A 22,758-nucleotide genomic window follows, 5' to 3' on the forward strand; every position below is an offset into this window, starting at 1 on the left:
CAATTTATTATCTATTTCTGGACATTTATAATTTTATTCTAAATATAAATTCCTGTGAGTAATCCCAACAAGAACATCTTTGATGCAAAACGTTTCGCCAAGTAAAAACTTTAAAAAAAAATTATAATTAAAAAAAAAATTTTTTTTAATTTTGCAAATGTCCAAACAATTAGTGAAATAAAAGTTTACCAAGTAAAATTTATAACTAAAGTTTTAATATTAAACTAGCAACAATCGCTAACTTCTTGCTGCCTTTTTTAAATAAAATTGAGGGGCTGGATGCTATAAAGTGTTACGCGCCATGTTAAGTGAATGGCGCGTAACACATTATAGCATCCAGCCCCTCAATTAGTAATTTTAAAAATAATCTAATTTAAATTTTTGTTAAAAACACTAAAAAAATCAATTTTGGATAAATTACAAATATAATTGCAGAAATTCAATTATTTTCAACAAAAAAAAATAAAATTCTTCTTATAAAATTCAACTATGTTCAAAATTTGAAAAAAAATTCGTAAAAATCCCAATTATCTTTATAAATAACAAAATTCTTCTCCAAAGTTCAATTATTTTCATAAATGTCAAAAAAAAAATTCTTGTCCTAATTTCATTATTTGAAAAAAATTTTCTAATTTTAATGATTTTCAATATCTACTATTTTCATGAAATTTCCCAAAAGAATTCAATTAAAAAAAAAAAAAATTTAATAAAATTGTGTGCAAACTTTTAATTATTTTCATAAATAATAAAAATTCCACAGGAATTCAATTATTTACAAATTTTCTATAAATTTCTTTGCAATATAATAATTTAATAATTTTCAAAAAATAATAAAATTTTTTAAGGAATTCAATTATTTTCATACAAAAATAATTTAAAATTCTATAGAAAATACTAATTTAATTAAAATGATGAAAATAATTTTGATAAAGTTACAATAACAATATTTTTATAATATAAAATAATGATTTTATCTGTCGGTCATCGCTTTAATTATTAGAATTTAATTATTTTCTAAAATGTTAATAAATCCTTCGAAACAATTCAATTATTTTTATAAATAGTAAAATTCAATTATTGTTTTCAACAAAAATTTGATAAAATTTCTGTAAAGAATTCAATTATTTTCTAAAACTTTTATAAATTCTTCAAAACAATTCAATTGTTTCTTTAAATAGTAAAATTCTTTGCAAAATTTCAATTATTTTCAATAAAATTTCACGAAAGAATTTAATTATTTTCTAAAATTATTATAAATCCTTCAAAACAATAAAATTATTTTTATAAATAGTAACATTCTTTGCAAAACTTTAATTATTTTGAAAAACATTTTGTAACTGTACTATTTTCAAAAAAACTTTAAAAAATTCTGCAAAAGAATTTAATTCTTCACAAAAACTCTAATAAAATTGTTTAAAAAAGTTTAATTTTATATCAATAAAATTTTAATAAAATTTTAATAGTGAAGATTAATTACAATTATTAAAAAAATCGATTAATATTCAATAAATTAAAGAAATTTTTTGAAAGAATTTAATTATTTTCTATATTTCAATAAAATTCCTTGTATGAATGAATTAAATTATTTTAGAAAATTGAAAATTGCAATAAAATTCTCAGAAGAATTGAATTATTTTTTAATAATTTGAAAAACATTCTTTTGAAGAGTTTCTTTCAATTTTTTCAAGTTTGTTAAAATAATCGTGTTTCTTAATAAATGAAAATAAAGATTTACTTATTGAATTTTATTCATATTTTTAAAAAATAAATAAATTCTTCTGAGAATTTTATTACAATTTTCAATTTTCAAAAATAATTTAATTCATTAAAAAAATTTTATTGAAATATAGAAAATAATTAAATTCTTTCAAAAAATTTCTTTAATTTATTGAATAAAATCAATTTTGTTAATAATTGGAATTAATTTTAACTATTAAACTTTTATTAAAATTACTGATAGAGAAAGTTAAACTTTTTTAAACAATTTTATTAGAGTTTTTGTAAATAATTAAATTCTTTTGAAGAATTTTTTAAAGTTTTTTTGAAAATAGTAGTTACAGAATTTTTTCAAAATAATTAAAGCTTTGCAAAGAATTTTACTATTTATAAAAATAATTTTAGTTTTTTGAAGGATTTATTATAATTTTAGAAAATAATTAAATTCTTTCTTGAAATTTTATTGAAAATAATTGAATTTTTGCAAAGAATTTTACTATTTAAAGAAACAATTGAATTGTTTTCAAGGATTTTTAAAAATTTTCAGAAAGTAATTGAATTCTTTACAGTAATTTTATCAAATTTTTGTTGAATACAATAATTGAATTTTCGCAAATTTTACTATTTATAAAAATAATTGAAGGATTTATTAAAATTTTAGAAAATAATTAAATTCTTTTGGAAATTTTTAAAATGAATATTAAGAAAAAATGTGAACTCTTTCTTGAAATTTTATTGAAAATAATTGAATTCTATTGGAAATTTTTAAAGCCTAATTAAGAAAAAATTTGAATTTTTTCGTGAAATTTTATTGAAAATAATGAATCTTTGCAAAGATTTCACTATTATATAAAGAAATAATTGAATTCTCTGGAGAAAATTTATTAAAATTTTGTTGAAAATAATTGAATGTTTGCAAAAAATTTTATTATTTATAAAAATAATTGAATTTTTCCGAAGAATTTTATTATTTATGAAAATAATTGAATTCTTGGGAAGAAATTATAATTTTTGAAGATATAAACAATAATAATTATGTACTTAATAAATGAATTTTTAAAATTATGATTATGAAATTATTCAAAAAAATTGTATTTGTAAATAAAAATTTTTGTCATTTTCTTAATAATAATAATAATAATAATAATAATAAATTGAATACCAAGTTCCACGCGCGTAACATTTGCTAGTATTGAATAAACTTAACAGAATTCTTTCTTTTATCATTCTGTATCCAACAAAAAAAATTGAGCAAAATCGTTTAAGATTTACTAGAGTTATTCAATTTTATCTATAAACAGTCGATATTTTGAGAATCGCGGCTTTTAATGGGCGACGATTCTCTCACTGAAAAAACGATAATCTAACTTTAAGAAGCGCCTACCTAAATAGGAGCCAAGAATATTCCCTTCTTAAATTAAGTGCCCCACTTAATTTAAGTCGGGCCACTTAATTTAAAAATGGAATATTCTTGGCTCCTATTTAAGTAGGCGCTTCTTAAAATTAGATTATCGATTTTATTTGTGCTACCGCGAATCTTGATTCCCGAGTAATTAATTTCGATTATTAACATTGAATTTCAGATCCATGTGAAGATCTTTCCTGCGGTCCAAATGCCCACTGCATGTTACTGAATGACGTGGCGAACTGCCTGTGCAGTAACGGTTACACGGGCAAACCAGGAGTCAAGGGAGGCTGCAGAGATATTGATGAATGTTCAACTAATCCATGTCCACCAGGCGCTGTCTGCTACAACGAACCCGGAAGTTTCTCTTGTCAATGTCCGAGTGGAATGACTGGCGACCCTTACAGTGGTGGTTGTGAGAAATCACTGTTACCACACGTATGCGGACCCAACAGTCCATGTCCACTTGGAGAACAATGTATCAAGGACGAATTTGCCGGAAGCAGCGTTTGCATCTGCCAAAGAGGATACACTCGTGACGCTGAGACTCACAAATGCAGAGATATTAATGAATGCCTCGAACTGAGGGACAAGCCCGCTTGCGGAGTGAATGCCATTTGTAAAAATCTCCCCGGCAGTTACGAGTGTCAATGTCCAACTGGATTCAATGGAAATCCTTTCTCTCTTTGCGAAGGTAATTTCTTTTTTCCATTACTTTCATTTTAACAGATCTGTTCATTGTCAAGTTACTTAATAGTAAAGTTAGTTACACTGAAAAAACGATAATCTAACTTTAAGACGAACCTACTTAAATAGGATCCAAGAATATTCCCTTCTTAAATTAAGTGCCCCACTTAAATTAACAGGGTCGCCACGCAACCTGGAAACCTGGAAAACCTGGAAATGTCAGGGAATTTTCATTGGAATCCTGGAAAATTATTGTTTTCTAAAGTTATCTAAAGTTATCTTAATTCAATTTTAAAAGAGTTGCCTTTACAATTTTCCTTCGCAATAATTCAATTATTTTCATAAATAATCAAAAAAATTTATAGATTTACAATTATTTTCATAAATAATAAAACTCATCGCAAAATTTCAATTATTTTTAATACAATTTTAATGGAATTTCTCGAAAAATGTATAATTATTCTTAAAAATTTTATTCAAATTCATCAAAGAAATTCAATTATTTTCAAAAGTAATAAAATTCTTCGCAGAAATTCAGTTATGGTCAAAAGTTTCAAAAAATTTATCGTCAAAATTTCAATTATCTTTATAAATATTAAAATTTTTCTCCAAAATTCAATTATTTTCAAAAATTTTAATGAAATTCTTTTTAACAAATTCAATTTTTTTTCAAAAATTCTCCTCCAGTCAATGATTTTCAATATCTACTATTTTAATAAAATTTTCCAAAAGAAATAAATTATTGTAAACATTTTTTATAAATTTCTTAGCAATAAATCTATTATTTTTAAAAATATTCCATTTTTGTTTACAGGGATTCAATTATTATTTTCATAGATAATAAATGTCATTGCAGAATTTCAATTATTTTGGATACAATTTTAATCAAATTCCTCGAAAAATGTGATTATTCTTAAAATTTTATTAAAATTCGTCGAAAGAATTCAATTATTTAAAAATTTGTTAATAAAATTCTTTATGAGAATTCAATTTTGAGAAACATTCAATTATTCAATACATTATTTATTTTTGTATCAAAAATAATTAGGTATTTAAAAAGAAATATTATTAAAAAATTCGTCTCAAGAATTCAATTATTTTCAAAAATAATAAAATTCTTAGCAGAAATTCAATTATGGTCAAAAGTTTAAAAAAATTTATAGTCAAAATTTCAATTATTTTTATAATATTAAAATTTTTTTCTAAAATTCAATTATTTTCAAAAATTTTAATAAAATTCTTGGCAATATTTCAATTATTTAAAAAAACTTTTTCCAATTCAATGAAATTTTTTTACAGAGATTCAATTATTTTTAATACATTTTTAATCTAATTTCTCGAAAAATTTTTATTGAAATTCGTCAGAAGAATTTTCATTACCTATTTAAAAATTTGTTGATAAAATTCTTTAAATGAGGGTTGAATTTTAAAAAACATTCAATTATTCAATAAATAATTTTTTTTTATTTAAATAATTGAATTGTCGTAGAATTTTCTAATAATAATTGATTGAAATATGAATTTCAGTTAAAACTTTAGATAATAATTGAGTTTTGAAAAGCAGGTTTCAAATTATAATCTTTGAATGTTTGAATTTTTCATACTTTTAACTTAAAGTTGTGTAGATTTAATTTTTTTTGTAAAAGTTGAATTGAATTTTTTAAAAGTTTTTATTTTCTAATATATATTTGATTGAAGAATTTCCGAGTACTTGAATAATCGATGAAATTTCGTAAAATTGAATTGTAAACAAAAGGATTTGAAAATGTTGAAAGAAATTTTTTAGAAATTATTAATAATAATTAATTTACACTTTATAAAGAAGAATTTGAGTTAAAAATTGTGGAAAACAATAATTGAATTAAAATAATGAAAGTAATTTTGAATAAGTTACAGTAACAATATTCTTATAATATAAAACATGAAGATATCGATTGCATTGGAGTGATCGATATTTTTATGTTTTATAACAATTTTTTATAAGATGTTTAATTTCAAAAAGGTTTGAATGAAAAATTTTGTAAAATATAAATGTAGTTTTAAAAACCTGGAAAAGTCAGGGAATTTGAAATGAGCAAAAGCGTGACAACCCTGATTAACTGATTAAGTGGGGCACTTAATTTAAGTAATAGTCAAGTTAGTTAACAGTTAGTTAACAAGTGGCTTAAATTATTCCTAGAATGCAACAGTATCGAGTGCCAGTGTCAACCTCCTTACAAGATCGTAAATGGAAAGTGCATGCTGGCTGGTTGCTCAAAGGGCGAAACTTGTCCGGCCGGTGCCGAGTGTATCACGATAGCGGGTGGCGTCAGTTACTGCGCCTGTCCCAAAGGCTTCAGCACTAAACCCGATGGATCTTGCGAAGGTAATAAAAAGCGAGATAGAATTATTTATCAACTAACTGAAGAAACACACTTGACCAATAAAACTTGTTCTTGCAGACATAAACGAGTGTATCGAAGGACACCAAGTGTGTGGATATGGTGCCGAGTGCATCAATTTACCAGGTTCTCATCGATGTGTCTGTCCCCGTGGGTACGGTGGTGATCCGTACAACGGTCTCTGTTCTCCAGCTCAAAAACGATGCACCAATGATAATGAATGTAAAGCCAATGAGAAATGCATACAACCCGGAGAATGCGTTTGTCCTCCGCCATTTTACACAGATCCTATTGACGGCAACCTCTGCAAAAGTATGTTTTTATTTATTATTTACTCACTGTTCATATCCTTCGGTTTTAAATTATATGTGACCGCGTCTGAGAAAAGGACCTAACGACCAAAAAGAACTATTTTTAGATTTAGACGGTTTCTTACACTTTAAGGACCTTAAAATGTAATGCAATTAGTCTAGAGTTAAAAACTTTTTTTTGCAATTGTTTAAACAAATTAAAAAAAAAAATTTCACTTCAAACAAATTTTTTAATTAAAATATACTTTTTTTATAAATCTTCTTTACTAATTCTGATAAAAGAAATGTTTCTGATCGTTTCGAAAAATCCGATTATATCTCGAAAGCGTATGACTTACTATCTAACCAATGCACAATATACAGAAGTTTCTACCCAAAATATTTTAACTAAATTACCTACAATGCGAAACCTACAAAATTCTTCGTAAGTTAAATGACAATAATTTTCAATATCTAGTATTTTCATAAAATTTCGCAAAATAATTAAAAAAAAATCCGCTGCCAAGTTGTATATTATTTTGTATAATTTTGGTGCTTATTTCATGAAAGAAGTAAATATTTTTCATGAAAATTAGGAAAAAGTCAGAAAAATAAGATAGGTACAGAATGGAATTCTTGTCAGTTTTGTGAAGTGTCTAAAATGATTTTTTTGGTCGTCAAGTTTAATTTTTCGACAGCTACTTTGTTACAACTTTTTTTTAGATTGAAAGCTACTTTTGAAAATTAATTATCGAGTCCAAAGTCTGAATCTTATAATTTGGTTTCTACTTACCGGCAACTTTCGAAAGTTTGTATTCCTTTTAATAATATTTATTTTCAATTATCGAATATTCTCAAAAAATACAATTTTTTAACTATTCTAATGGTTCAAAAGAGTTTGGTTTCGGTTATAAAATTGGAAAAAGTATTGACAAAAAAAAATGTGATAGAACCAGTATTGTTTAAAAGTTTAATTGACATAATTGCCCAGCTAATTATAAAGGTGAATCTAAACGCACTTTAGAAAAAATAATTAAGGAACTAAGTAAAAACAAAAATCCTGATTCAGTTGTGAACAAACATGAAGCAGACTATAATCATTCTTTTAATTTTGATGATCAGAAAATTTTAGATTACGAATTTTTGTATAAAAAAAGATTGATTTCAGAAGTGACTCATATTAAAAGAATCGATTTTACTATTAACAAGAAGGACTATTAACAAAGTTCAGTTCCTCAGTCCTAATATTTATTTCTCTACTAAGCGTTTTTAGAATATAAAAAGTTCTTAAGATGTTATGTAGTGGATATAAAACGTTCTAAAAACGTTTCTAGAACAAAGAAGTTTTCGTGCCCAGAGGGCTTCTTTTAATTAAATTTATTAAATTATAAAAATTTAATAATTTTTTATTGAACTGTGCCTTATTTTCAGATCCTTGTGACCGATTTCCATGCGGACTTAACGCGAAATGTACACCAACTGATCCACCAAGATGTATGTGCGAAGCAGGCTACGAGGGAGATCCACAGCACGGCTGTGTCGATGTCAACGAGTGTATTAACAATCCTTGCGGACGCGGAGCCTACTGCTTCAATATCAAGGGGGGACATGTTTGCGAATGTCCAAAAGGAATGTCCGGCGATCCTTATGGAGCCGGATGCTCCGGAGCACCAACAGCCAAACAAGAATGCTCATCAAACGATCATTGCGAGAACTACTTGGCCTGCGTTCAAGGCAGCTGTGTCAACCCCTGCGATAATGTTCCTTGCGGACCAAACGCTTACTGCGAACCCGACAAGCATGCTCCTTGGTGTCGATGCGTTATCGGATTCACCGAAGGCAAAAACAACGAATGTGTTTCTCGTAAGTCTTACCCTTTTCTGAAAATTTCTCCAATTCCTGATTATTTAAGAATGACCTTTCTTCTTATATAACTACTTTCGATCGAGTCATTTATACTTATACAATAACTAGCAAAAATTCTAAACTTTCTTCATACTTTTTTTAAATAAAATTAGCAATTTTAAAAAATCGTCCGCCATATTGGATCCGCCATTTTGAATTTTGAAAATTTTGAAAATCTGACTTTAGATTCGTAATCAGCGACACCAAAAACTAGGAAAAACGTTACACTTCTGTTTTTTTAACCGGACAGTTTTGCCTGGGAGTAAAAGGAATAACAACAATAATAATCATATATTCTGAGACAGGGGATTCAAACAAAAGACAGACATTTTTATTAAAAGTACTGGAAAAAATTAAATTTTTGGAATTTATAAGAAAATTCTCAATTTTTGTATCTTTTTTTAACTATGAAATCACCACGAATTCTAATACAAAATATTCAAATTTTTTTATTTCTGACATTAATATTTCTTTTTAAGTAACTTCATTCTTGAAAAACAATCATACAATTATTACTTATAAATTATTTAATGAATAATTTTAATTAAATATTTCAATATTAATTGACTTTGCAATTTTCATAAATAAATGAACTTAAAAAGGTTTAAATTTGAAATTTTATAAAATTTCAATTCTTAATGAATTGAATTAGAAATTTTTAAAAACTTAGATTTTTGCAAAATGTTAATAATTCAATATCTTCTTCAAATTAGTTAAATTTGTCAATATAATAATATTTTCTTAATTATTAAAAACAATGGATTTATAGAAAAATTTTATTTAAAAACATTTTAAAGAATTGAATTTTTGAGAAGTTACAAATGATTGCAGAAATTCAATTATTTACAAAAATTAAAAAAAAAATTCGTCAAAATTTTAATTATCTTCATAAAAAATAAAATTCATACTGGAAATTTAATTATTTTCAAAAAATTTTCCCCAATTCAATGATTTTCAATATCTACTATTTTAATAAAATTTTTCAAAAAAATTTAATTATTTAAAAAAAAATGTTGATAAAATTCTAAGCAAACATTAAATTATTTTCATGAATAATAAAACACATCATAAATTTTCAATTATTTTTAATACAATTTTAATTGAATTCATCGAAAAATTTAATTATTCTTCTCTCTAAATTTGAATCAGTTAAGAATAACTGATTTAAAAGCAGAAAGTCAGTCACTAATTGAAATAGTAATATTTCTACTGACAATTAGTTAAAAATAACTGAAGTTTCAGTAAATTTTTTTTGACTGATTCAATTAGTCAAGTTTAACTATTTTTTCAGTTATTTTTTTACTGAAAATTAGTTATTTTTTCACTGAAAATCAGTTATTTTTAACTGATTCAGAAACAAAAAGTCAGTCACTGATTCAAATTACAAGAGTTGAAAATTTTATTATAATTCCTCGAAAAAATCCAATTTTCTTGCTAAAATTCTTTATAATAATTCAATTTCGAGAAACATTCATTTATTCAATAAATTATTTTATTTTTCTATTTAAATAATTGAATTCTCGTAGAATTTTCCAATAAAAATTGATTTACAAATGAATATCAGTTAAAATTTTAAATAATAATTGAATATTAAAAGTATTATAGCATGAATTTTCAAAAGTAATTGATAATTGAATTCTTTTGAAAAATTTTAATAACATTTTTAAAAATAATTACATTTTTCGAAGAATTTACTTAAAATTTTAGGTATTAAAAATAATTGAAATCCTGTGAAGGATTTCATTAATTTATGAATGTAATTGAATTTTTGCAATTAAATTTTTCAATTTTTTTTAAATAATTGAAATAATGTAAAGAATCTTATTATTTATGAAAATAATTGAATTCTTGCAACGAAGTTTATTACATTTTTTTAAAAATAATTGAATTCTTTTGAGAACTTTTATTAATATAGTAGATTTTGAAAATATTTGAATTTCAACGAAGAATTTCATTATATTCGTGAAATGTAATTAAATACTTACAAAAAAATTAAGAGAATAATTCCATTTTTCTAGGAATTTACTTTAAATTGTATTATAAATAATCAAAATTCTCAGAAAATTTTTATAATTTATGAAAATAATGGAATTCTTACAACGATTTTTATAAATTTTTTTTTTAAATAATTGAATTCATGTTAAAATTTTATTACTTGTAAAAATAATTGAATTTATGCAACGAATGTTATTACAATTTATTTAAATAATTAAATTCTTTTGAGAACTTTTATTAAAATAGTAAATTTTGAAAATTCTTGAAGATAATTTCATTTTTCGAGAAATTTATTTAAAATTGTATTAAAAATAATTGAAACCCTGTGAAGAATTTTATTATTTATGAAAATAATTGAATTCTTACAACGAATTTTATTATAATTTTTGTAAATAATTTAATTTTTTTTTTAAATTTTATGGAAATTTAAATTTTTATAAAACATGAAGATATCAATTACTCCGAGTCGAAGACTCGGAGTATGATTGGTATATCTTTATGTTTTATAATAATATTCTTATAAGTTGTGGAATTTTAAAAATGTTTGAATTTGAATGTTTTAAAAGAATTTTAATTCCTATGTAAAAATAATAATTAAATACTTATTTAAAAAAGTTACTGATGTTTGCGAATAATTTTACAATTTAAGAAATTAGTAAGTTAATGTAATAGAATGTTTTTTGAGTATCTAATAATTTTTAGAGTGAATCAGAATATTCTTTAGGGTCAGGGAAAAAGTCAAAATCAGTCAGAAAAAAGTCAGGGAAAAACAAAATTAATTTTTTGTGGCAACCCTGATTATCCTGTTACAATATAAGATTGACCTTTCTTATAACTATTTTCGATCGAGTGATAAATTCATACTTATACGCTAATGATAATTATTTTTGCAGAATGTGATGGATATGTTTGTGGTACTGGAGCGCAGTGCATTGTCAGTTACGATGGACCAACTTGTAAGTGTATTGAAGGATTCATGGGCAATCCTTTCCCAGGAGGTCAGTGTGTTCCAGATGTTTGTTCTCCGGAAATTCCTTGCGCAGAGCCAAGCGTGTGTATAGGCGGACGTTGCAAGCGCCGATGTGAAGGCGTTGTCTGCGGAATTGGAGCAAGCTGTGACCCCGTAAGCAACAAGTGTGTCTGTAATCCGTATTTCGTGGGAAATCCAGATCTTCTCTGCATGCCGCCTGCTCAACCACCCCAATGCAGTCCACCCTGCGGATCCAACGCCCACTGTGAATATAGTCTCCTCGATTCTAAATGTGTCTGTAATCCTGGCACCAACGGAAATCCCTATCACGGATGTGGAATACAACACAAGTCCGACTGCTCCCAAGACTCTTGCGGAAAGGACGCCCACTGCATTGCCGGAATCAACGCTGTTGAATGCCTCTGCCCACCGGGTTTCGCTGGCAATCCTTACATTCGCTGCTTTGACATTGACGAATGCAACGGGAACGCGTGTGGAAATAACGCAGTTTGTATTAATACGATCGGTAGTTACGACTGTCGGTGCAAGGAAGACTTCTTCGGAAATCCGTTCGTCGATTGTCAGAAGTTACAAATTGGTCCGTGCATAGATCCCGCGACTTGTAGATGTAATTCCGAAACGCCCTGTCCGGTGGATTTCTCTTGCGTCGGTGGAAAGTGTGTTGATAGGTGCAGTGACGTTCACTGCGGTCCGAGGTCAGCCTGTCAAGACGGAATCTGCGTCTGTCCGCCGGGATACAGTGGAAACGCCAACGATCTCTCGAAAGGTTGCCATCCCCAAGGGCACTGTTCGAACGATCTCGACTGTGAGACACAGGAAATCTGCTTCTCCATCGGCAAGGGAGTCAGAAAGTGTGTGGACGCGTGCAGCAAACTTCAGTGTGGACCGAACGCCCTCTGCGTTACACAAAATCACGCGTCCTCCTGTCTCTGCATTGATGGTCACTTCGGGAATCCAAGCGATATGCGTGAGGGTTGTCAACCGAAAAAATCGATCGATCCGGCTTCTTGTGATTCTAACGAGGACTGTAGACACGGAACCTTCTGTATTCTCGGAGACTCGGGGATTCATGAGTGTACTAATCCTTGTGGTAAAGTTGCTTGTGGTACGAATCAGAGGTGCGAAGTGGACGCTACCGGTCATGCTAGTTGTAAGTGCTACGACTCTTACGAATGGAATCCGGTTCTGTCCTCTTGTGAGAAGCCTTCGGTTCCTGATTGTATTCACGACCACGACTGTCATCCGAAAGCAACCTGTCGGCCTGACGCCTTAGGCGTTCTCAAATGCGTATCGCTTTGTGAAACCTTCACCTGCACCGTCAACTCCCAGTGTGTTGCCGACAACCACCAGGCTCATTGTGAATGCCTCCCGGGCTTTACCGGCAATCCGAACGATCGCTACGGCTGTCAAAGTACTCGCAAGGATCAATGCACTACTGACACCGATTGCGCTGAAGAACATACCTGTAAATCATCTCTTGAAGGAGTTTTGTCCTGTCAACCGGTTTGTAACTTCGTTTCATGTGGTCCTAACGCACTCTGCGTCGTTAATAATCACGTAGCTAATTGCGAATGTCCTCCGGGTCTTTATGCCGGCGACCCCAATGATCCCAGCAACGGTTGCAAAGCAGTCCCCTGTGTCTATAATATCGACTGCCCTCCGACTCAACTCTGTAACAGACTCGAACACAAGTGCTATGACGCGTGCGACAAAAGCGCTTGTGGAGTAAACGCGGTTTGCATCGCCGATGATCATAAGGCCATCTGCCAATGTCCCCCGGGTTTTAAAGCCAATCCCCTTCCAGATATCGAATGCACAGCCGTTGAGAGTTGTTCCCCCAATCCGTGCCATTCCTCAGCAATTTGCATTGCCGGTGCTTCGAGTAGTCCCGTGTGCCAATGTCCACCTAATCACGTCGGGGATCCTTATAATTCGGGTTGTCAAGAAGAAGGTCAGTGTAAGAGTAATAAAGATTGTCCGGTTCATTCAATTTGTCAGAATCATCTTTGCATTAATCCTTGCGAGAACACTTGCGGTTCGAACACACTCTGTGAGATCGTTAACGGAGAACCGATTTGCCGATGCATTCACAAATTTGTACCGTCGACTAAGGGGATTCAAGAGGGTTGTGTTCGGGATTCTAATTATTGCTCAATCGATGCTGAGTGTGAAGATGGCATCTGCCTTGAAGGGCAATGCAGAGCTGTGTGTCGGTCGTCTGACGACTGTGCCAACGGGGAAAAATGTATTAATAATAAATGCGCTATTTCTTGCGCTTCCCACAGTCAATGTCAAAACAACTTGGCATGCGTTAACAGCGTCTGTATGTTGGGCTGTCGCAGTAGCAGGAATTGTCAGTCGGATCAATCTTGCATCAATCACAAATGTCAAGGTATGTTACCAACTTATTATAAGTACTAGATTATAAATCATTCATGATGTCAGGGTTGACCCTCATCCTCAAACTAGAAACGTGGAAAACCTGGAGATGTCAGGAAATTTTATAAACCTTGAAAAAACCTAAAAAAGTCAGGGAATTTTATAAACCTAGAAAAAATCTAGAAAAGACAGGGAATTTTATAAACCATGAAAAAACCTGGAAAAATCAAGAACTTTTATAAAACTTGAAAAACCTAGAAAAGTTAAGGGAATTTTGATCGAAATCCAGGAAAATTTTTGTTTTCTAAAATTATTGTGTTTATTCTTGAATTCTAACTATCGAAAGTGAAAATTTCTTAAACTATGAAATTACCACGAATTCTAATACAAAACCTTCAATTTTTTCTATAGAAGAATTTTACTCAAAAAAACCCCGAAAAAATTGATTTTTGGAGAAGTTGCAAATAATTGCAAAAATTCAATTATTTTCAAAAGTAATGAAATTCTCCTCATAAAATTCAAATATGTTTAAAATTTTAAAAAAAAATCCTGGTCAAAATTTCAATTATCTTTATAAATAATAAAATTCTTCTCTGTAATTCAATTACTTTCAAGAACTTTAATAAAATTCTTGGCAAAATTTCTATTATTTTCAAAAATTTTCCATGAATTCAATCATTTTCAATTTCTACAATTTTATAAAAACTTTCCAAAAGAATTCAATTATTTAAAAATTTTTTAATAAAGTTCTAAGTAAACATTTAATTATTTTTCATAAATAATAAAAATTTCACAAGAATTCAATTATTTACAAATTTTTTATAAATTTCTTCGCAATAATTCTATTTATATTCATAAATGATAAAATTTTTTACAGAGATTTAATTATTTTCATTAATTACAGAAATTCTTTTTAGGAATTCAATTATTTTTATAAATAATAAAACTCATTGCCAAAATTCAATTATTTTTTATACAATTTTAATTGAGTTGAATAAATTATTTATTTTTGGATTTAAATAATTGAATTCTAGTAAAATTTTTTTAATAAAAATTGATTTAAATATGAGTTTTAGTTCAAAACAGTAAAATATTTGAATTTTGGAGAAAAGTTGCAAATGATTGCAGAAATTCAATTATTTTCAGAAAATTTAATAAAATTCTACTCAAATAATTAATTATTTTCAAAAATAATAAAAACTTCACTGAAATTGCATTATTTACAAATTTTTTTTATAAATTTCTTCGCAATAATCCAATTATTTTTTTAAATAATAAAATTCTTTTCAGGAATTCAATTATTTTCAAAAAAATAAAAATAAAATAAAATTCTTCGCAAAAATTCAATTATGTTAAAAAATGTAAGAAAATTCTCGTCAAAATTTTAATTATCTTTATAAATAATAAAATTATTTACTGAAATTCAATTATTTTCCAAAAATTTCACAGGAATTCAATTATTTTTTTAATAATTTATTTTTTTATTTTTTTATAATTTAAATTTAATACAAATTTTTTATAAAATTCTTCTAAAGAATTCAATTATTTTCGATAATTTTAATAAAATTCTTGTCAAGAATTCAATTATCTTCATAAATAATTGAATTCTTAGTAAAAATTCAATTATTGTAATATAATCATACAAAATTGTTTACAAGAATTCAATTATTTTTAATAAAATGTAAATTATGTTCCTTAAAAGAATTTATTTATTTTCAACATTTTTAGTACAATATTATTTGCAGAAATTCAATTATTTATATAAAAATAATATTGTTTGTAGAAAGTCGATTTATTTTTTAAAATTTTAAGAAAATTCTTGTCAAGAATTTATATGTATTCATAAATAATTATATTCTTCGCAAAAAGTCAATTATTCTTAAAAAATTTATTAAAATTCTTTAAAAGAATTGAATTATTTTTAATACAATTTTAATGGAATTCCTCGAAAAATGAAATTATTCTTAAAAGTTTTATTAAAATTTGTCGAAAGAAGTCAATTATTTAAATATTTGTTGATAAATTTCTTTATAAAAATTCAATTCTAAGAAACATTCAATTATTTGATAAAATATTTATTTTTGTATCTAAATAATTGAATTTTCGTAAAATTTTCTAATAAAAATTGATTTAAAAATTAATTACAGTTAAAATTTTAGATAATAATTGAATATTAAAAGTATTATAGTGTGAATTTTTCGAAATAATTGAATTTTGAAAAGATTTCACATTAAAATGTTTGAAAATTTGAATTTTTCATACTTTTAACTAATAATTCCGTAGAATTAATTTTTTGAAAAAGTTTAATTGAATTTTGAACCAATGGAATTGAAAATTCTTAAGTAACTTTTTTAAAAATTATTCAAAATAATTGATTTATAAAAGAACTTTAGTTAAAAATATGCAGAAGATAAGAATTGAATTTAAATTATGAAAATAATTTTGAAGAAGTTACAGTAACAATATTCTTTTATTTATATAAACTAATGATTTTATCACTCAGTTATGTTTTATATATAATATTATTCTCCAAAGTTGTTGAATTTCAAAAAGATTTAAATTTGAATGTTTTGAAGAATGTTAATAACTCCTGTAGAAAAATAATAATGATTAAATATTTATTGAAAAAAGAAGTTATTGATGTTTTCGAATAATTTTACAACTAATGAAATTCGCAAATAAAAGTATTGGAACAATTTTCTAAGTGTCTAATAATTTTTAAAGTGAATCACAATATTCTTTAGGTTTAGGAAAAAATTCAAAATTTTGTCTGAAAATCAGGGAAAAAGAAAATTAAATTTTTGTGGTAACCCTGATTGAGTAATAAATACTAAATATAATACAGAATACAGTATTTTGTGAAAGTTCCGTGTATTTGTAAAAATGTGTTAGAGTTATTTAATGTGGTAAAAAATAAATGTAGTTTTAGAAACCTTGAAAAATTCCGTTTTTTAACCTGAAAAATTCAAGTAATTTTGAATGATCAAAAGTGTGGCAATATTAATCCCCTTTGTTTCAGATCCCTGCAAACGAGAAAATGTATGCGGTCCCAACGCCGTCTGTAGTTGTCAAGATCATCGAACAGTTTGTGCCTGTCCAGAAGGATTCCAAGGCAACCCCACACCCCAACAGGGATGTGTCCGATTTCCAAGTCCATGCGATCCATCAGGCAACTGCCCGAATCAACACGTGTGCATTTCCGGATCGTGTCAATGCCAGTGCAAAGATCAGAGTAATTGTGCCCAGGGAGAACGCTGCAAGAACGGATTGTGCGTGAAGATGTGCTACGGCGACAGCAACTGTCTGCCTGGTGAATTATGCATTGAAGGAAATTGCGAAATTGGCTGCACCTCCGATGCCGGTTGCAGTCCAGATCAGATTTGCATTAATCACAGGTGCAGATGCAGTCAAGGCTTCATTGCCAGTCCAGACAAATGTCTCGATATTGACGAATGCGACGATCACCCCTGTCATCCCACTGCTGAGTGCATTAACCTTCAAGGATCTTATAAATGCTCGTGTCCCACTGGAACAGCAGGAGACCCGGTTGTTCTGGGCTGTCTTCTGCCCCATCGCTGCAACTCAAATAGTAATTGTCCAGATTCTTTGGCGTGTGTGCAACACAACTGCACTGACCCATGCTCGCGAGTTGATTGCGGACCGAACACGGTTTGCTCTGTTTTCGATCACGCAGCTGCTTGTCAGTGTCAGGCCGGATACATTGGCGACGCGTCTGGATGCTTCAAGGTCGAATGCCTTTCGAACAACGACTGTCCAGTGGATAAATTCTGCAATCAAGATGTCAACAAGTGCACGAGCCCCTGCAATCAAATCAATTGTGGATATGGTAATTGCATAGCAATCAAGCATGAGGGTAATTGCAAGTGCTACCCTGGATTTACTCTCGTTGGTGACACCTGTGTCGATATTGATGAGTGTCTGCAGAATCCATGTCACTCGACAGCAATGTAAGTAAATTTTTGCAAATTACTTGTGAAAGTTAGTTTGATTAAGTTAAGTTACTTCCTTGTATTATGTGAAGAAAGGATTATTTATAGCGCTATCTTCATTGATAACAAACCCAGGTAACGAAATTGCAAGAATTGCAAGTACTTCTGTGTATGTACTTAAAAATCCTCACGCATTCTCTTATATCACTATTTAGATGTGACCGCATTTGAGGGAATTGCACTTACATAGCGCACGTAGCATTCATATGAAGCATATACTTAAAGTTGTACCGATTACATGCGTGATTGTCTCTGGCCTGCGATATTGCAAGCACGAGTGTCATTCACATCGGATAAATATCATGTGACATGACGCTTAACTGTTATTCGGGAGTAATTTTAAGTTAATCAAACTTCCAACAAATAACAATCTGAAAATGAAAACCTAATTAATTTCGTTCGACAGTGTCTACTAGCCGGAAAATTTGAAATAACTGAGAAAATAGACGAGAATTAAAATAAAACCGAAAAAGAGACTGTAAAGTAAGAAAGTATTTTTTTATTTGTCGAAAAAAAATTTTTTTCGCTGAGTTTTATGAGTATTCAAAAATTTTAAGGCATATCATGATTTTAGAGCTAAACAGCTGACAAAATATTTTCTAATCTTGCTAGTTTTTACAAAAATAAATATTTTTCAATTTTTTTCTTGACTTTAGTAGTGTTTTTGATACTTTTTCTTTGCAAACTTAAAAATTTGAAAAATTTTGAAAATTAACAAAATGGAGGCCATTTTCCGAAAAATCAAAAAAGTCAATTTTCTCAAAAACATCATTTTTTATTTTTCTGAAAATTTTTTTGTTATGACTAGATGAAAAAAGAAACTTTTTCCAAAAAAGAACCGCACATAATTCATTAAGAAAAGTTAAGTAACTAAAATGTAAGTTAATTTTTGAACTTTTAATTGGCTGATTCTATCTCAATTAATGCAGAGCGAATAGGTTAAAAATTCTAAATCAAGTTAAAGGTAATTTTTCTTGTTCTTTAGGACAAATAAAGAGACACGTATTTTTTTATTTAGCGAAAAAAAAATTTTTAGCTCAGTTATGAGTGTTTGAAAATTTTAAGACATATCGCGATTTTATAGCTAAACAGCTGACAAATTATTTTCAAATCTTTCTAGTTTTTGCAAAAATGAATATTTTTTAATTTTTTTCTTGATTATAGTAGTGTTTTTGATACTTTTTCTTTGCAAACTTGAAAATATAAAAAATTTTGAAAATTAACAAAATGGAGGCCATTTTCCGAAAAATCAAAAAAGTCAATTTTCTCAAAAACATCATTTTTTATTTTTCTTAAAATTTTTGTGTGATTACTAGATGAAAAAAGGAACTAATTTTAAAAGGTTTCATGTCCGCCAAAACTGTTTGGAAGTCGCAATAATTTTTTTCAGAAAATAACAAATCTCATTATTTTCTCTCTAAATCTGAATCAGTGAAATTCCACTGAAAAGCAGTGAAATTTGACTGAGAATCAGTGACTCTATTCTCGCGATTTGAATCAGTGAAATTTCACTGAAGATCAGTTAAAAATTATTGAAATTTCTGTCATTTTTCACTGATTGACCAATTAAATAATAACTACTAAAATCAAGAAAAAAAATTGAAAAATATTTATTTTTGCAAAAACTAGAAAGATTTGAAAATAATTTGTCAGCTGTTTAGCTCTAAAATCACGATATCAGTTATCCGTCATGTTGGATCCGCCATTTTGAATCTTTGAAATTCAATACAATATTCGTAATCAGCTACTTCAAATGCAAAGATTCGTTAAGAACGATGGCTTTAAAAGTTTTGTAAAATATATATCCTTCCTGGCGTGAAAGGATAGGAACGTTGAATCACTCTTGGAAAAAATATTAGACTCGTAAGCAGTTGTACTTTTTTGTACACATTTTTTTAAAAAAATGCTGATTACGAATTCAAGTTCAGTTTATAAAAATTCAAAATGGCGAACAATTTTTTTTAAATTCATTGAATTAACCTGAAAGTTAATACTTGGGGTTTTTTGGGACACTGATTACTAATTTGATGTTACTTTTTCAAAATTTAAAAAGTTGGGTTCAATATATGGAGGGCGACTTTTTAAAAAACTAATGCAATTCGCTTGTAATTTTTTTCAGAAGTGTTTTGTGTTACTGATTACAAATCTGATGTTGGTTTTTAAAAATTTATATTATATCCGCACCATTTTGCATTTTTAAAAAGTTACATCAGATCCATAAGCAGCGACCTTATAAACCACCGGATCAAGAGTTTCATGCGAATCCAAAATGTTTTTAAAGTTCGTAAATTAACAATTTTTTTATATATTTCTTAGCCCTTTCGTGACTCTGGGACATATATGTCCCAGTTAAAAAGTTGTTTGTAATTTTTATAAAAGTCAACCAATTAATTTGCGGTAAATTTCTTTCTATTCCAAATTGATGCTGCTACAATTAAAAAAATAATAAATTACAAAAAGTAGTTATATTTATTTTAAACAATAGAATGAACATTGACTGTTTTTAAAAAAACCGTTATGTAACAAACTATTTCATTAACATTTAGTGAATAATTTTTAAGAACACTTCGTTTCATGATTCACATTCGCCACGCTAAATTTGCTTTCGCCACTCTGTTCAGAGAAGTTGAGAAAAGTTGTACTTTCGCCACACTTTCTTAATAATGAAAAGTACTCCTTTCAGAGCAGGCGTAGGAGAATATTACTTATACTCAATTTCTGATTTCAGTTGTCAAAATATAGAGGGTTCGTTCACTTGCACCTGCTCCCACGGCTTAGTGGGTGATCCTTTCAAAACTGGATGTAAACAACCGGGCGATTGCTTCACCCATGGCGATTGTCCAAACTCTGCAGCTTGTATAGACAATACTTGTCGTGACCCATGCAACACTCCGTCCGTGTGCGGCAGGAGCGCCCAATGCCTCGTTAAAGATCATGTGCCGCATTGTAAATGTCCTGGCCAAACAAGAGGAGACCCACTGGTATGAAGCATTCAACTCAATAATAAAATCTTCCTAACATTATCTCTCTAGCATTTAAATTCAAATATCATTATCTAACTTTATTGTTTCAATAAATAATTATTTTAGGTGGAGTGCATTCATCTGGAATGCAACTATCATAGTGACTGCGGTCCATCGAGTTCCTGCTTCGATCACAAGTGTGTTGATCCTTGCTCAGTGCCAAATGTCTGTGGTTCGGGAGCAGAATGTTCCCCCTTGAACCACAGCGCAGTTTGCACTTGTCAACCGGGTCACACTGGAGATCCAAACCTCGGCTGTACACCTGTTCAGTACTGCAAAGTTGATCATCAATGTCCAACGGGTTCATCCTGTAATGGAGGAATCTGCACATCATTGTGTGCTAGCACCAGGGACTGCATTGGAGACCAGTTGTGCATCAATGGTCTTTGTCAACCAACCTGCAGACACAATGCCACCTGTCCCGATTATCAGTATTGCCTAAACAGCATCTGCGTACAAGAATTGAAATGCATTTCCAACGATGATTGCGACTCTTCGGAGAAGTGTGTCAAGAACAACATTGGACAAGTGAGTACTCTAGAATAATTTAATTAATTCATAATTAATTTTGGCCTTTAAGTACGAATTCTAGTTTTACAACTAACAAAAATATTTCCATCTTAAGGCTGAATGTCAAAGAGTCTGCAACCTTGCATTCTGTGGACGTAATGCAATCTGTGACGCCGTTAACCACAAGGCCAGATGTACTTGTCAAGAAGGATTCTTTGGCGATCCAAATGATGATAAAATCGGCTGTCAACCAATCGAATGCGACACAAAAGAACAGTGTTCCGAGGAAAAGATTTGCGAGGATCATGTTTGTAGAATCGCTTGCTTAGCTCATAACCCGTGTGGAGTAAACGCTCTTTGCTCAACAGAACGACACCTTCAGGTAACAAATTTGAAATTATTTCTATTTTTAAATTAATTTTAATCATTCGCTAGATAATTACAGACATCACAGATTTTTTTTCCTTTTCTTTTTCCCATTTTGTTCCCTTTTTCACAATTTTTGATGATTTGTCACCTTTTCTCCTTTTTTTGGTGATTTGTCCCCTTTTTCACCTTTTTCTAATCAAAAGTAAACAAGTTTTTCTTTCTTTTTTAAAATCTTTTTCAAACTGTACCTAATCATAGAATTTACATTCAATGAGAATTCAAAGAGTTTTATGTTTTATTTAGATCATTAACAGCACAACATAATAATTATAAATATGTTTTTTGTGTTAATGATTTAAATAATATAACGTAAAGAATTTAATAAATTATAAGGTCGTTCATTCAATTGAATGCAGACCTAGAGAAAAATAATTAATTAACATTCAAATAATTAAAATATTACTATTTTTGTTTTTTTCTCGAAAAACAAAAATTGACAATCAAAATACTTATTTATTTTTATACAATTTAAATATGATTTAAATTTTTTTGTAATATCACCTCTCGCCTCTATAAATTTCTTTTAAACTACTGACTTTTTTTTTAAACAAATAAGTACATTTTAAACATTATTTTTTGAAGAAAATAGAGAAAGTAGAATTAATCAGGGAAAAGTCAGGAATCTTTACTGAAAAAAATTAAATATTTAGAATTCATAAGAAAATTCTGAATTTTTGTGTCTTTTTTGTTTGCCGTATAAACTATTAAATTACCGCAAATTCTAATAAAAAAAACTTCAATTTTTTCTATTTTCAACAATAATTCTTATATATTATTGAAATTTGAAATTTCAAAAACTTTCAATTTTTAATGAATTTAATTAGTAATTTTAATGAACTTAGACTTTTTAAAAATTTTAATAATTCGAATTCTTCTGAAATTAGATAAATTTTTTAATCTTTATTTAATTAATTATTAAAAATAATGAAATTATAAAAGCATTTTAGTTAAAAACACTAAAAAAATTTAATTTTGGAGAATTCAATTATTTCAATTCAATTCAATTATTTAAATTAAATTATTTCAAAAGTAATAAA

The 22,758-nt window shown here is 28.3% G+C and overlaps 1 protein-coding gene across 3 annotated transcripts in view; it reads left to right on the forward strand.

Moving 5' to 3' along the window:
• LOC122500033 overlaps positions 1-22,758 on the forward strand; it is a 289,403-nt gene that overhangs the window by 133,398 nt on the left and 133,247 nt on the right. For all 3 annotated transcript variants that reach the window (XM_043608729.1, XM_043608731.1, XM_043608730.1), the window contains 9 exons: positions 3,300-3,815; positions 5,988-6,173; positions 6,250-6,501; positions 7,911-8,342; positions 11,273-13,762; positions 16,769-17,717; positions 20,488-20,740; positions 20,849-21,310; positions 21,408-21,674. In XM_043608729.1, the coding sequence (XP_043464664.1) occupies positions 3,300-3,815; positions 5,988-6,173; positions 6,250-6,501; positions 7,911-8,342; positions 11,273-13,762; positions 16,769-17,717; positions 20,488-20,740; positions 20,849-21,310; positions 21,408-21,674 (5,807 nt within the window). The remainder of the gene's footprint in view (positions 1-3,299; positions 3,816-5,987; positions 6,174-6,249; positions 6,502-7,910; positions 8,343-11,272; positions 13,763-16,768; positions 17,718-20,487; positions 20,741-20,848; positions 21,311-21,407; positions 21,675-22,758) is intronic.

The sequence above is a fragment of the Leptopilina heterotoma genome, unplaced genomic scaffold (genome assembly GCF_015476425.1).
Source record: "Leptopilina heterotoma isolate Lh14 unplaced genomic scaffold, ASM1547642v1 Lhet_180, whole genome shotgun sequence".
Classification (NCBI taxonomy): Eukaryota; Metazoa; Arthropoda; class Insecta; order Hymenoptera; family Figitidae; genus Leptopilina; species Leptopilina heterotoma.